This window comes from Camelus dromedarius, chromosome 15, assembly GCF_036321535.1.
Source record: "Camelus dromedarius isolate mCamDro1 chromosome 15, mCamDro1.pat, whole genome shotgun sequence".
Classification (NCBI taxonomy): Eukaryota; Metazoa; Chordata; class Mammalia; order Artiodactyla; family Camelidae; genus Camelus; species Camelus dromedarius.
Window position 1 is genome coordinate 22,102,110 of NC_087450.1, and position 15,973 is coordinate 22,118,082.

Genomic DNA, 15,973 nt, shown 5'->3' on the forward strand with positions numbered 1-15,973 from the left:
GTACATTTATCTTTTTGAATTAATGTTTTTGTTTTTTGGGGGAAAAATATCCAGTAGTGGAATTGCTAAATTGTATGGTAGTTCCATTTTTAATGTTTTGAGGACCCTCCATTCTGTTTTCCATAATGGCTGCGCCAATAGTGAGTAAGGGTTAAGTTGATGAATATTCTCTTAAGTTCAGCTGCATTCTATCAACTCTGCTTTTTGTTATCTCTTCCTCCACGTTTAATGTTTTTGACGGCATGTGTTACACCTTCTTGTTTTATGCATCCATTAACTACTTATCTTTTAAACTTTAAAAACTTTTAAACTTTTACTTGTCTTTTAAACTCCCTACTAGTTTTGTAAATGGTTGAGCTACTACCTTTACTCTATGTTTGCCTTTACCAATGAGATTTTTCCTTTTATAATTCTAGTTGTGCTCTTTTCTTTCTGCTTAGAGAAGTCTCTTTAACATTTCTTTTGAAGCCACTTTATAGGGCCCAGCAGCTCACTTCCCTCTGGTTACTAGAGCTACATGCTCTATGGCACCCCCTATGTGGGCTGTGTGGGCCCCTATTTGTGATGGGGCCAACTATTCTGGGCACGATTGTCATCACCCAGCACCCAGGCCTGCCTTGTGCAGTGGCTGCTGACCCACTAATGGGCAGTGCTGGGTCCCTGCATGGTGACTGCTCGGCTAAGGGTATCCCAGTACTGGTGCTGGCCTACTGGTGGGCACTTAAGTCCCGGCACTAATAGGCTAGAGGGAGGACTTTAAAATGGTGCTTACCAGCAGCAGCATCCTTGTGATAGAATGAGCTCCCAGAATGGCTGCCTCCACCATCCTTGTCTCCAGGGTGAGTTCCAATTGCCTCCTGCCTCTCTGGGAGGCTCTCCAAGATCAGCAACGGGTCTGATTCAGGATCCTTACTTCCTCTGAGCCAGAACTCAAAACATACGAGATTTTGTGTGCACCCTTTAAGAGCAGAGTCTCTGTTTCCTACAGTCCTCTAGCACTTTGGAACTCATGCTTCATTGGTCTTCAGTGCCAGATGTTCTGGGGTTTCATCTTCCCAGTGCAGGATCCCTGGGCTGGGGAGCTCAAAGTGGGACTCAGACCCCTTGATCTTTGCAGAGAACCTCTGCCATTGTGATTATCTTCCCATTTGTGTGTGGTAACTACCCTCTACTCAGGGGTGTGTGTATTGACTATACCACATGGATGTATCCCTCCTACTTGTCTCGCTGTGGTTCCTTCTCTATATTTTTTCTTGTAGAAAATCTTTTCTGCTAGTCTTCAGGTTGTTCTCATAGATAATTGTTCTGTAAACTGTAGTTTTTGTATGCTACTGGGAGGATATGAGCTCAGGGTCTTCCTACTCCACCATCTTTGCCATAAACCTAGAAGACCCTTAAAAGGCTGTTCTCCCTCCATTTTTCCTTAATGTTGGCATTTTCCAACATTGTTCCCATATCTTTCAGTACTCCCAAGCAGTCTCTCCCTTATTATTCTCATTAATGTTAATGGCTGACATCCTATCTTCTTCCATTACTGATGGGAACTGGGAGAAGAAACACCTGAGACAAAGTTGAAAATGTAGGCAATAAAATAGTGATAGATGCTAACTGGAATGGTATTAGTACTTATAATTTTAAACTCTTAAGACTAATAGTCTCCTTTTAAAATTTTAAAATATAACAGATAAGGTGAAAGTCTCCTCTGACTATTCCCCCCATTTCTTGTCCTCTATTTTCCTCCTCAAAAGTAACCACTACTAGTAAAATACCGTGAGTTTATTTATTTATTTATTTATTTTAACATAAATGGTATAGTAGTAAACATACTATTCTGGAACTTGTATTTTTCTTTCATGAAAATGTTTTGAGAGTCTTCCATGTTAGAACACATAGTTCTTCCTCAAGAAATAGCATTTACCATAGGATATATAAAAGAAGTCATGCCTAGGATTCCTTGAAGACTTTGAACTTTGGTGCAGATAGGCATGTAGTTTGTCAGAGTGATTCCAAAATTAAAATAATGCTGGTGGTGGTAATAGCTCATTGGCTTTCTGACTTTTAAACACATTGAATATTCTCTGTGAATCTGACGGTGGCTGTCTTTGACTGGGCTAGATGTGAACAATGGCCCCAGCATATCACATATGAGTTGATGATGGCAGTGAGATCCATCACTCAATCTTGGAAACCTAAGGAGAATCGTTGAATCACTGAATTAAAAAGTCTTTATATGGGATCTCCCTTTGTTCTCTGATGGTTGGATTCCTTAGATTACACACTTTATCCATAATGAATGCTCATTTACAAATCCAACTTCTATGAATGGTGATTTGGATATCTTCCCCTTAGGGGCTAAGGTGATATCTGGCAATATGTTTTGTGACAATCTCTACATCTAATAAGTTAGTTATGAGGATTCAGAGGCTGGCTGTTAGTTTGGCTATAAGTTACATAGTCCAGTATACCAGTGGTAGTGGGTATGAGTGTGATGAAGATGGCTTGTCTGGACAGGGGTGCATATCTGTTCATAGAAGACTAAACTGATATTTAGGAAGTTTCCAGAAGCTTCTAAGTGTCCCCAGAACTGTATTAGTTTGGCCTTCCTGTATGTTCATATATGTATATACACCCACACCCATACACAACTCTAGCACTTTGAGAAAATTACTTTCTTTTCTGGATTTCATTCCTCCAATCTATGTAATGAGGGTGCTCTACAGTTACTGTCATGAAAAACCTCTAGTTCCTGAGGAATCTATTGGGTAAAATGTTCTTAGGCTCTTTCCTCATAATACGTGGATCTTAGGTAGAACATGCTAGGATTATATTAAGAAGTTTATTATGTTGGTAAATCTGTTATCAAACTTTCAAATTAAATTCTTGAAACCCCACTGTTAGCATGAGTCAGTAACAACTTTAGATAAACTTCCCCTGAGTTTCATGGGAAGTTCATCTCTACCATGCTTTAATGGAAAGGTTATTGAATCTAGAATTTAAAAGATTTGAGTTTCATCTTCATTGTACAGGTCACTAAATCACTATCTTGAACAATTTAATGTCTCTGAATCTCAGTTTCCTTGTATACAGAACAGACATTCTAAAAAATACCTACCTAAAGAACACTGCCATCAAAACTAAATAAAATAAAATGTGAAAGTGCTTTACACATGCTAGCTGTTTTATAACTTAAATAAATCCCATGAAGTCTATAATAATGCTATGTAGCCTGATTATTAGGTCTGAGGTAGAGGGGTGAAAAATCTAACTTTCTATAAAGTTCCCAGGTGATGTTGATGGTTCCAGGATTACATTTTGAGAACCACTGCTTTGCTGTAATTTACCACTGCTGCAACAATCTTGTTTTCCCCTACGCACCCAGAATACTCTGATAATTCTCATCAAACTTTAAGAATCTTCAAGAAGTTTAATTTCATTTTGAGGGCAATAAAGATGGGAGAGTGTATATCTTATTCATTTTTTTGCAGAGCCTGTAGTATATTACAATGTTTTGCAAATTCTAGGGCTCAAAAATGTAATGGGTTGAATACAGATAGGAATAAAATGTAGTCCAGTAAATATTAGTAAGTTCCCTAACCTTTAGTAAAAGGGAATGTAAAATTATCGTTCTTGAATTAGATTGACTCTTGTTTGTTTTAATGAAGGTACTGGGGAATTGAACCTGGCATCTTGTGCGTGCTAAGCACTACCTCCCCCTCCCCTTCTTGAATTAAAAAAAAATGTATAGAAAGGGTTGTTAAAGGACAGTTAACTTTGGTTCATCACGTTCATCAGCAATTTCTCCTCCTGTTTATCCTTAGACATTTGTGAGTGCAGCGCACCAGACCTGAATCTGGTGTTGATTTGAGTCTGGATTAACATGTTTCCAAGTGTTCTTGGGGCAATCAAGGCTAGATTGATTTTGCTTGGTCAGGCCCGTGAACCTGAGAGCAATCTTCCCTCCTGCCTCCCAATGCCGCCTCCTGCCGAGCCGCGTTTCTTAGGCGGGCTCTGAGCCCAGGTGTTCCCACTAGCACCAAACCTTCATGTTCTCCTGCGGAATCCTCGAGGCTTTTTCCGCCCACGCGCCGGTTTCCGCCTCGGCGCCCGAGACGCAGGCGGGACTGCGCATGTGCGGGCTCGGCGGCCGCAAGTTCCCGGCGCTTGCACGGCGGGCGAACCACGGCCGGCGAGCCATGGCGGGGACGGAAGCCAGCCTGTTGCGCCAGTGCCCGCTGCTTCTGCCCCAGAACCGGGCGAAAACCGTGTATGAAGGATTCATTTCGGCTCAGGTACTCGCCCGGGTGGGCTCTCTCGCTGGGAGAGCCTCCCTCTGGCGGGGCGGCCCCACTCCTGCAAGTCTGACCGGAGGGGTTAGGGGCTCGGACTTGTTGGGGTGAAGAGGAGCAGCCCTTCAGGGCTCCTGGGAGACTGGAGGTTTGAGAACTGCGGCGGCGGCTGGAAAGCCGATCCTCGCCGCCACCTCCGCGCCTGGGCCGGGGTCGCCGCCCGGGCTGGGGCGCTGGGAGACCCGCGCGCGCGGCCTGAGGAGGGGTGGAGAGCCACGCCCCCTCGTTCCCGCCTCTCAGAGTTTGCCTCCCTCCTAATTCCGCGTCTGTCCCAGATTTAAACTTTTTTTTTCTAAGTCAATCTTTTGGTTTCCTCTATTCGAACGTTCCCCACCCCCATGAAGTTTGGAGACCGTTCACGGGGGAATCTCTGCTCGTTATATTCGTGTGTCCTGTAGAAAGGACATTTTGGAGGAAAACCTCATTTTGGCTGTACCGAGTCGTGGGTACCCGAGCACATCCAGTTGCGGTATTTTGTAGGAAATCTTGACAACCGGGTTGATTACGTTTGCTGATTCCAAGTGGCCTCTCTTGTGGAGTATATTTCACACGGTAAACTGGCTTTGAAATGTACAAACTGCTTTCCGAGTACAATATCTCACTTAATCCTCAGCCCTTTGAGGCAGAAAAAGAAATTTAAGTCTGTATTCTCACTTTATAGTTGAGTAAATCAAGACATGAGAAAGTGGAGAGATTAGATTTCTTGTCCATGATCGCAACAGACTCCCCTAAACTCAGGCTTATGAGGATGAGGGGGCCATATTTTAGAAATTCATTTGCCTTCAAATTCATTGTGACCATCACAAAAAGTATACGTTATAATTTATTGTTACTTGCTGGAGAAAAGTTAATCCACCATTTCCTTCCCCAATTGGAAGTATTGGTCTTAAGCTACATACTTGAAAACTTTAACAACATTTAGAAAAATTGAAGAGAGATTACTAAATTACATTTTTATCCAGCATCATTTTTACCTACTTACAGGCATTTTAAGAAAAGTATTTTGTATTATATGTGTCTGTATCTGCTAAAGCCTCTTAGAAAACATACGTAGCCATCACAATTGAGATTAGGTGACATTTTCTTATGACCCTTGCTTTGCTACAATTCTAATTTGTACCTGCTAAGTGGCTTATTGAAATCTTAACCTAAACACTTGATTTAACGTTGTTTTGTTTGGTGGAGCTAGCTTTCTAAAAATGTTTGCTTGTGTGTAATTTCAAACTAACAGAAAAATAGCAAGGATGTAGGAAGAATTTGAATGTACTCTTTAACAAGATTCACCATTTTACATTTGCCCCATTTGATTTATTATTCTGAGTGTGTGTATGTGAGTGGGTGTGTACCCACATTATTGCCCTGAACAGTTCCAGATTAAATTATAGATATAGTGTGCCTTTATTCCTAAGTACTTCAGTGTATGTTTTATGAGAACAAGGGCACACTCATGCATAATCACACTACAATTAACAAAATCAGGAAATTTAATTGTGATACAGTACCACTGCCTAATCTGGAGTCCAAATTCAACTTTTGTTAGTGTTGTAATTACATGTTTTATACCCCTTCCAAGCCCCCTACCATCTGATACAACATATTTTTGTTGTCTCTTCAATGTGGATAGTTCTTTTTTTTTCTATAAACTTGGTATTTTTGGGGTACAGGTTGGTCATTAGGTAGAATGTCCCTCAATTTAGATTTTACTGATGTTTCCTCATCATTGAATTCAAATTATGCAATTTTTGGCAGAGATAACTGCAGAAAGTAATTTCAGTGGGTCTCATTATTGGTGATGTACCTCTGATCACCTACTTAAGGTGGCATCTGCCAGATTTTCCTCTTGTAATTGTTAAGTACTTTCAGGGAGCTACTCTGAGGCATCAGACTTTCACACACATACACTGCCCCCCCCCCCCCCCCGACTCTTGTTTGAGTCAGTTAATACTTGAGTCAGTTAATTGAATTCTGTAAACTTTGGCCTGCCCTAACCCACCCCAGTCTTCTCAAATCAGAGAAAATGTTAGGCTCTATTTGGTTCTCCATCTTTGCGTTATACAGCCTAAAAATTCTCTAGGCTGGCCAATTACGGAGATTTTTCTCATTTGTTCCCCTTCTTTCAAGGATCACTGTCCTATGCTGCCTGTTGTTTGATGTCTGAAAATCGTTTCATATATTTTGTCCAATTTTTTAGTTAATGTGGGAAGGTAAATCCTTCCCTGTTGTTCCATCATGGCTAAAAGCAGAAGTTACCTTTCAGTTTCTTAAAAGGAATACTGAATTATATATTACTTAGTGAGTATTTGCACTCAGATTCTTGAAAGTTCTAGTCCATGGTTGCTTTTTTAAAAAACTCTTTAAGATGTATGATGCCAATATTTTTCCTTTTCCCATATATTATTTGTTCTTTTTCTCAAGAGTGGGTAGTAATGAGTCACTTTTCTCATGTGTCCAGTTGTCATTTTTAGTATGTGAATTTCCAGAAAGTATACTTGGATTATAATTTAAAATATTTCCTACTATTTTGTTTTCTTTTTCAAGGTCTCCAGTTATTTGTATATTGGATTTTGGGGGACTTGGTTTCCACTTCAGTTGCTTTTCTTAGATTGCCTTTTATTTTTTCTCATTTAGTGATTTACTTGCCCTTTTTATCTCTTAGAAAGTTTTTATTTTACTCTCTCTGAGTGCCTATTTTAACTTATCTTTATATTTTAATATTTTTTCTTTTTCTTTTTATTCAATTTCTGTTCTTAGTTTTAAAATTTCTGAATCTCAATGCAAATACTCACCAAATAATATATAATTCAGAATTGTAGTTTGTTTATACATATGTGGTTTTTGTTTGCATGGGAGGTTGTCTTCACCTGAAATGTTTTGATTCTCTTATTTGTACTGTTTTTGTCTAATAGTAGCTTGGTATTGATGAAGACACTATCTTTGTGTTTGTGAACAGTGGCTTTTTGCAATAGTTTATTAAATTCCTCATTCAAGAATACCCTTTTTTGTCACTGAAGCAAAGTGCAATTTATTTAGTGGATAAATTTTTTAGTAGTGCTGAAGGAAGACTTGAGTCTTTTAATTTTCTTATATAAGATCTAAATTTCCCACTCTTTTTCCTAACACCCAGTTTCCAAAGACTATCTCTACCTGCCTGTTACCATCTTCTACTGCATTTCTTTTCCAAAATGAGCTCCTTGACTTTTGTGTTCATATTAAGTTCTCTCCCTATAGTCAGTGCTCTGATCTGCCAGAAGTGTTTATTATTATTTTTTGCACATAATCCAATCCCCTCTTCTGTCTTCTGTGCATTTTTTTCTGAATCACCTAGCTCTCTAAAAGGACTTGATGTGGGAGCCCGAAAGTGGAAATCACTGAAAAGTGGTTTATATTTTTCTTCTTACAGGTAATTTTGAAGTTTTATAGTGTTCTCTTTCTTTTCATTTTGCCTAAGACATGGGGTTTTTGTGGTGATATTTGTTCTAATTTTGATGTATATCGTTTTCTGGGACGATATGTAGAGAGGTTCAGGTTTAGGCAACTGTCAGTACTTTTGTTCTCTGTAAGCCTGGAAAATCTGCTTCATGAGAGCAATTAACATTTTTTTCTATGCTTTAACTAAAAAAAGATAATTTTGGACATTTTCTTGAATCAGAAAAATATTATGGCACATGACATGCCATTTGACCTTTTAAAATGGTTGGATTTTGCAAATAAGGGGCTTTGGAATTTTATTCTTTCACATAACAGATCAGCAGAGTCGTTTTACTATTTTTCATGTAAATTTTGAATTCCAGATTGTTCTTACACCTATGTGTGGGATGTCTATAAAATTAGGTTAAAGTTACTACATCATACCTTTTGGTGCTTTAATGAAATAGTGAATTATTGTTACTTGACCTTTTGAAAAGGTCAGTAGTACATTTTGTTTCATTTTTTTAAAGGACATTTAAATGTAATGAAAGTCAAAACTGCAATATTACCATGAAAGTAAAGGTTATGGGGTACATTTAATTGTGTTCCTCTATTTTTGAAACTGCTTTGAGGGAGTCTGCTAAAATTCTCGTGGTAATTGTTTTTCAAGAATTTTATTACTCTTTTTCATTTTATACTGTTGGAGTAAAAGATTATATTTCTGTTTGTCTTTTTCTGCTTACCTTTGCTCAGATTTCATGTGTATTATCCTGTTTAAGTTACAAAGTTTAAGCTGCTTACCCATTCACTTTCTCAAGAAAGTAAAATTGAAAATATTTCTCAGAGAACTGTCCTTTTCTCCTTAGAAAGACTCTTGAGTAAAACTTGGTATTTTCAAACGTATAGCTAGTGAATATTTAAGTTAAAATAAGTAATTTAAGTAACAATATTTTAGTGATTTTATTTATTAAAGGTCTGAATGTGGGAGAATTAAATACACTGATTTATGAAAATATTTCTCATGTCTATATTTAGATTATTTAAATGTATTACATTTTATTAAAATCTGGAAAATTAGATATGAAGCCTATAATGTATTGTATATTCTCATTTTACATTATTTTTTCCATATCAAAGCCGTTTGATGGAGTTACCTTTTTCATAAATTTATTTCCTAAGAAATGACATTTAAATTTCTTCTTTACGTCTGCATTAACCATTTCTTAGTATTGTGTTTATGTGAATGAATTTCTCTTTAGAAACAGTCCTATCTTCGTGTTTTGATTACCCAATAATTACAAAGTTTCTGACGTTTTTGAGTTATTTTCCCTTAAATGCAATATTCTGTTGCTTATTTTTTATCAAATATTTGGGTAAAGTTGATACCTTTTAGAAAGTAAATGAAAACATTGCCTTTTCTACGTGATTCTCTTTAACTTAACATTAAGTGAAAGATGAAAATTTGAACTTTTTTTTTACTATTCTCCACAGGGAAGAGATTTCCACCTTAGAATATTGTTGCCTAAAGATTTACAACTGAGGAATGCAAGGTGATGTGGGGTGTTGTTATTTACTGTACATGGATCTTGGCGGGTTGGGTTGGGCAGTCATTTATCTGGTATGAACTGATTGTAGTCATTAGAGTTTTGGGTAAAGTGCTTATTAATCAATCAACTGAAACATTTCTGGTTTCAATGTGCTTTGTAAATGGTATTCCCTAGTGCTGAAGTGCTTTGCAAAGGTAACATTCTCTAATTTTTTTTTTTTAAATTTAAAACAGTAAAAGGCAATTGTGTAAACTTCATTAACAAGTGAGAATATTTGGAGAATTCAAAGGAATTGGAAAACTTTGTTTCTCTTTTGACTGATGTCAATTTTGTGAATATGCAGTCTGTGGGACAACCCTCATTATCAGTTCTATCCAACAGGACATGTTGAGAAATTAAGTATCAACATGGTTGTTGGGATGGACAGCCTTCAGGGAATGTCAAGAGACTAGAAACGTAGGTAGTGCTGAAATCTCATTTCTGATCCTAAAAGAGGAGGGAGAATCCAGAGAGTTAGGAGTAAAACTGATAGGATTTTGTGACTGATCAGCAGTGGGAGGTAAGAGGGAAAGAGCAGGGAAGGCATGTTTTCAGGTTCTTAACTCCTGTCACTAAGCTGGAGAAGAGGTCACGGATGGAAGAAGTAGAAGAGGAATTGTTTTAAGACATGTCAGATGTGAAATACCAAGAGGAGACTTTCCGTAGGTAGTAGTGTTTTGGTGTGGAACTTGAGCGTAAGACTTGGAGTGGAGATACATGAGGAAATCACAGTAGGCATGGGATTTGCGGCCATAAATATGGGTAGACTTGCCAGTGCCTGCACGTATGGAGTGAGAAGAGAAAGCCAATGACAGCATCTCGAGGGCATACCAACATTTAAAGGACTAGTAAGTAAAGAGGACCTTGGAAGAAGTCTAAAGATTGACAAGAGAAGTAACAGGAAAACCTGGACAGTTGTCTCTGAAGCCAGATAAAGAGAAGCTTAAAGGGAGGATGGTTAACAGTGCTGAGTGCTGCAAAGGGATCAGGTTAGATTGAATAGGCTTCATGTAGTGGTGGAAGCTAGCTTGGTTGGGTTTTTGGAATAGGAAATGTAAATAGTATAAATTACTTTGAAGAACAGGAGTGGCTTTAGTGGAGGGTGTGTAGTCAACAAGAGTTATTATGTGTTGTTGTGGAAATTTTTAATGAGATTTGCTTGAGTAAGTTAATATTATGGAGGAAAAAACTGGCAGAAAATAAGGATACCACAGTGAAGGAATAATCATAGTGAATTGGTGTGACTGTTGGTGGCAAGGGGTGGGAAAGTATGCTTGGTGAGGGGATTTCCCAAGAGCAATTGAATGAGCTACTCTGCCACTCTTGAGAGTAGATAGTGTGTCAGTAGGGGTTAGCACACCAAGAGTAGAGAGGGTCGTGGGATGTTTGAAAAGGTCTTGCTTGGGAAAACTCAGACTTTCTCCTTCTAGATAAGTAGAAGCAATTCCTAGAAGAGTTACTTACCTAACAATATCGGGTGCACAGCTGAAGTGAATAAATGAACTTTAATTTACCACTATACAAATAAAAGTGTGTATCCTTAATCTGGAATTTGAAGACTATATTGCTACATATGCTTTCTCAAATACAGTTCTGTATATTATGATCAAAACTGTTGGTTTTATTTAACCTACCTTGGAGAAGAATTCAATTCAGTAGAAAACCTTGCTATGGGTATGGTAAAGTTTAAAAAAAAAAGTACTGTTTTGTTTACATGTCGTTTGCTGACTGCAGTTATATTTTGAAATAAAATTAGTACTGACAGTTTGAAGACATGATTTTCAACAGTACCAGTGGTAAAAATTTTATTAACTTGTCAGAATTACATTTATGTCATTCTTTTCTATGTAATGTACATGTTTGTGTTAGCATATAAATGTTTTTTCTCTTAATTCTGAACAATGAACAAACCATTTTGTTCCATTAAAATTTTAGATTACTATGTAGTTGGCAGCTGAGAACAATACTCAATGGATATCATCAAGTAGTACAACAGGTAAGTCCTTTAAAAGATTTATGTTTTAAGCGAGGGTAAGAAATTACTAAATCTCTTTTTAAAAGACCTATTTTGCGGACTGTTGTAATAAACTAGTTTCATAATTGCTGAATTCTGTAAGTTTCATCTCTACCAAATATTTTAAGGATCCATGTTTTACATAAAATGTTTCCTGTCTCAGACTCCTCATCACATTTCCAGGCAGCATTTGTGTCGAAACTGATTTCCATCCTTGATTTTTTAGGGTCTTCAAATGCATATACCCTATCCATATCCATCACTTTTTGAGTGATTTTTCTGTTGGAACTGAGTTAGAGATGGTACCTAAAAATCCCAGGACCCATTTAGGAGTTGTAGGGTAGCAGTGGCAAAAATTTGATTGTAATTCAAGATTAGCAACAGAAAGGTGGGGTGGAAATCACTTAGGATCATGTATGCCTACGTATTGAGAGTAGATGTAAAGGCAGGATTGGTGAAATAGGATTAATTTAGTTATTCTTTATTTTTTAAAATTTTGTAACTAAGTTTGTACTTTTGTCATCCTTCACACACTCCACCCACCTGCCCACTCCAATTCAAAATTTGTTAAAATTCTTAACATTTAGTTTCGTCTACCTGAAAATGCCTTTAAAGATTAGAGAAACAAACAAAAAATAGTTACTGAACAACTGAAAATAATGAAATGCCTCTTGTAGAAAAATAAATGTAAGTAGAACTGCCTTTCTTTTGATGCTTTATTCATTTGTATGTTTTTCCTGATTTCCTTTATTTTCTCTTATCTTAAAGCAGGTTATTATCTTTGGTAACTGACAGTGACATTCATACTCACTTAAAGCTTTACTGAACCACAAAAAAATACAGGAGATAAACTATTTGATTTGTAGAATGTAGGCTGTCTTTGCTGGCAGTATAATTACAGCAGATTTTTAAGGGAATGTTTAAATTATTTCTCTTTGTTTTCTCTCCACTGCCCCCACCGCATCCACTGTGACTGTATCAAATACTAAAGTTTAAGAAATAAATCTAATGAGCTATGTGAATAGCTTGAAGAAAACTTGTTAATAAAGACTAAGAATAATAATCAGCTCTATAACAGTTTTTCTCCACCAGTTCACCAAGAGGGTTCCTAGAAAAAGTTGCAGTTACTTAATTCCTCCCTGTCTTCCAGTTGGTCACATAGAACCCAGTGTTAGTTTGAGTCTTTGTTTTATTCCGAAGTCCTGGTGAATATTACTATTCTTTCCTGGTATCATTTTTAACTTTAGTAATTATGGGTCGGGGGGGGGCAACAGCCTTTTTCTTTGATGGGCCAGATAGTAAATTTGTCAGGTTTTGTGGATCCTAAGGTCTGTCATAATCACTCAGCTCTGCCCTTGTAGCACCGAAGCAGTCTTGACAAGAGGTAAATGAGTAGGCGTGGTTGCATTTCATTACAACTCTATTTACAGAAACAGCTCTTGATCTGGACTCAGTCTCTGGGCTGTAGTTTGCACATCTTTGATATAATGTATTACCATCTCTAGTAAACTATGGGGAAAATACTGTATAGAAGAAGGGAAAGTCAAAGATTGGTTCTACAAACGTGTGCCCACCCAAAGCTGTGTTAAGATGTGAATCATATATTTCATGTATTGTTGAAATATCTGAGATTACTATTTTTCTCATCTAAAAACAGTGAATTTACATATCAACTTTGTTCAGAACCGTGGTGGTAGTCCAGGGCCTCAGAAAAAGTAACAAATACATTATTTTGATTTCAAGTAGAGGAATGATGTAGAGATTTGTCTAAGAAAGCAATTTTAAATGAGATTTATTTTTGCCTTCTTTTATTCTGTAGTTATTTTCTTTGAAGAATCAAAGATTTCTAGGAAATGGAACCATGACTTGAATATTCATTCTACTTCAGAAATTACTTCCTTTTTACCATTTTATTATAATGATTTTACCTTATTGAAAGATTGATTCCTTTTGAATTAATATGGGTTGGTTGTAAAAGGACAAAATTAACAATTATAGGTAGCCTTTAAGGTCAAGGAAAACATTAAAATAGACAATACTTTGACTGCTAATTCATTGCTCTAACTAGATTTTTTAATTGTATAGACTTGCCTGATTTTTATGTTTTATGCTCCTCTTGACACTCCTTTCATTCATACTGTCTTTTTCCCCCTTAATAGTGATGTGGTTTGCTAGATTTATTAAACTTGGCAATAATTAGTGCTGAAGAAATGAGTGTGTGAGATTTTAAGTGACATTCTTATATAATTCAGTATATCTCACCAAAACAGATTTGAGGGCTTTATTTCTCTTTAAGAATGAAATTGGTAGGAATAGTAGGGATAATGATCAATACTTCAGTTCTTACCATTTTAAGACAGATATAGCTAGTTTTTTTCATATTCACATGGACTAGGATTTTACTTCAACTTCAGTGCATGGAATATTCATTGTACATATGAAAATTAATTGGAAATGTTGTTTTGATCTAGAGAATGCAGCACTCTCCTGATCTAATGAGCTTTATGATGGAGTTGAAGATGGTTTTGGTAAGGATATGTTTTCTAACCCTGTTATGATATATAACTTTTGTATACAACTGAAGATTTCTGAAAAGTTTGTTAGGCTTAATTACACACATATGTTACATATCATAATTGATCATTTGATTAATTATGCATAAAATACTTGATTATTTAGTTTATCCTATGGACATTTTATTATTTAGAACAGAATTTTATTATGCAAGTTTTCAACATAAACAGAAGAGGGAAGACTTTAGTGACTATTCATGGGCCTATGACCTAACTTCTAAATTTTGCCAGTCATATTTCTTCCCCTACTCTTAGAACAAAGAGAGTGGAGTATTTTAAAGGAAACTCTGGATTTTGTATCCATACCTCCATAAATACGTCAGTGTATACTTTAACACCTAAGTGCTTTTTGTCTGTTTTAAAATGTGCTGTCATGAAGGGAGGTGGGTAGCTCAGTGGTAGAGCTCGTGTTAAGCATGCACAGTGTCCTGAGTTCAATCCCCAGGACCTGATCCATTAAAAAAAAACAAAACAAAACAAAGTAAAATTTTAAACAAGTAAAGTTTCAATTTAAAAAATGCTGTTATAACCCCAGCAAAATTAGTGTTAATTCCTCATAACTGCTTTGTTTGTATCAGCATACAAACAAGGTACACACGTTATATTCAGTTGATACGTCTCTTAAGTCTCTATGTTCCTCCTGTATAGCAGCACCTCCTTTTCTCCTTATCCCTTTTTTTTCCCATGCCACCTACTTACTGAGTAAACCAGATTTTGTGTCTTATAAAATTTCCTACATTCTAGATTTGATATATTAGATATTCATGGTACCTTTTAACTTATTTGTCTACCTTTTTTTATAATCTGGCAGTTAGATCTAGAGAGTCTCAACAGAGTTGGATTTATTTGTTCTGGCAAGACTACTTTGTGTGCTGTATTTCTAACTTTGCATCAGGAGGCATATAGTGTCTGATAGCTCCTCTTGTAGTAGGGTTAAGATTGATCAATAGGTTTAGGTGCATCCAGTACAAAGTTTCCCATCAGCCTGTCACCTGATGATTTTAGCATCCAATGATGGTCATTGCCTATATCCAGTATTTCATTAGGGCTTCAAGTGGTGATTTTATAAAATCTGTTGCCTACGTTTATTAGCTGAAAATCTTTTACAGAGAACAACTTACTCTCATCAGTTATTTGGTTAATTTGAGGTGTAGCTTTCACTGGAGAGAGAGAATAAGTGCTTGTTTCTTGTCCCCTCCCTTTCTTTAAAGTCAATTTTTAGAATAATGAGTTGGTGCTTAGCAACTGTCAAAGGGAACTAGTGATTATTTTCTTTTTTTAGTATTATTATGAACTCATGGGTTTTTATATACTTGACTAACTTTAATCCATTGCAATCATTATTATTTTCAGTGCTTAAATTGTACCATTTTTGGTCAGTGTAAGCGCCTTCATGTTGGCTCCTGAGTTCTTTTAACACAACCCAAGCTTTGCTTTATGACACTGGTTGCCCCAGTTTCATTAACTCATCCTATTGCAGAACTGTGATCAGTCACTCTTCCAAAGACCCATAGTTTCTTTGTAGAAAATGGTATTTGGATCCCACAGTCTGAAACTGGAGTGTTCATTGCTATTACTTCTAGGCCTTTTCAGCAGACAAAGCTAGAAAAAAGTACTGTTTAAGAAAATAATTAAGAGTTTGTTTCAGTATTTTCAGTTCAAATTTGGCATTATAGGGATTTTACTTTGATTTTATGCTTATGTCTCTTTTCTCTTAAATCTGAAAATCTTCGTTTCTAATATTAACATTTTATTACGTTTTTACTTGTTATGTTTTACTTACACTTTTCTTGTATCTATAAAATATTTCTTCATATTTGTTATACAAAATTACAATACCAATAATTCCTACTAGCAATATATTGAACTAACAACTGAAAGCAGTTTGATTTTTTTTGTGGTTCTTTTTGAAGACTTTTTATTGTTAGCAGCAGCTGTCACGTATTGAGCTGCTAGATTTGAGTCCTCTTCTTAATCCTCAGAACAACCCTCTAAGGTGGGACTTTGGTAAAATGTTTGGGATCAAAATAAAGAGTATAAAATCAA

The 15,973-nt window shown here is 36.5% G+C and overlaps 1 protein-coding gene across 2 annotated transcripts in view; it reads left to right on the top strand.

Annotated features, from left to right (window-relative positions):
• The first annotated feature begins 4,152 nt into the window (after positions 1-4,152).
• The window catches only part of FANCL (FA complementation group L), a 62,355-nt gene continuing 50,534 nt past the window's right edge, over positions 4,153-15,973 (top strand). For both annotated transcript variants that reach the window (XM_064494475.1, XM_010989755.3), the window contains exons 1-4: positions 4,153-4,289; positions 9,246-9,304; positions 11,276-11,336; positions 13,826-13,882. In XM_064494475.1, the coding sequence (XP_064350545.1) occupies positions 4,194-4,289; positions 9,246-9,304; positions 11,276-11,336; positions 13,826-13,882 (273 nt within the window). In that variant the 5' untranslated portion in view covers positions 4,153-4,193. The remainder of the gene's footprint in view (positions 4,290-9,245; positions 9,305-11,275; positions 11,337-13,825; positions 13,883-15,973) is intronic.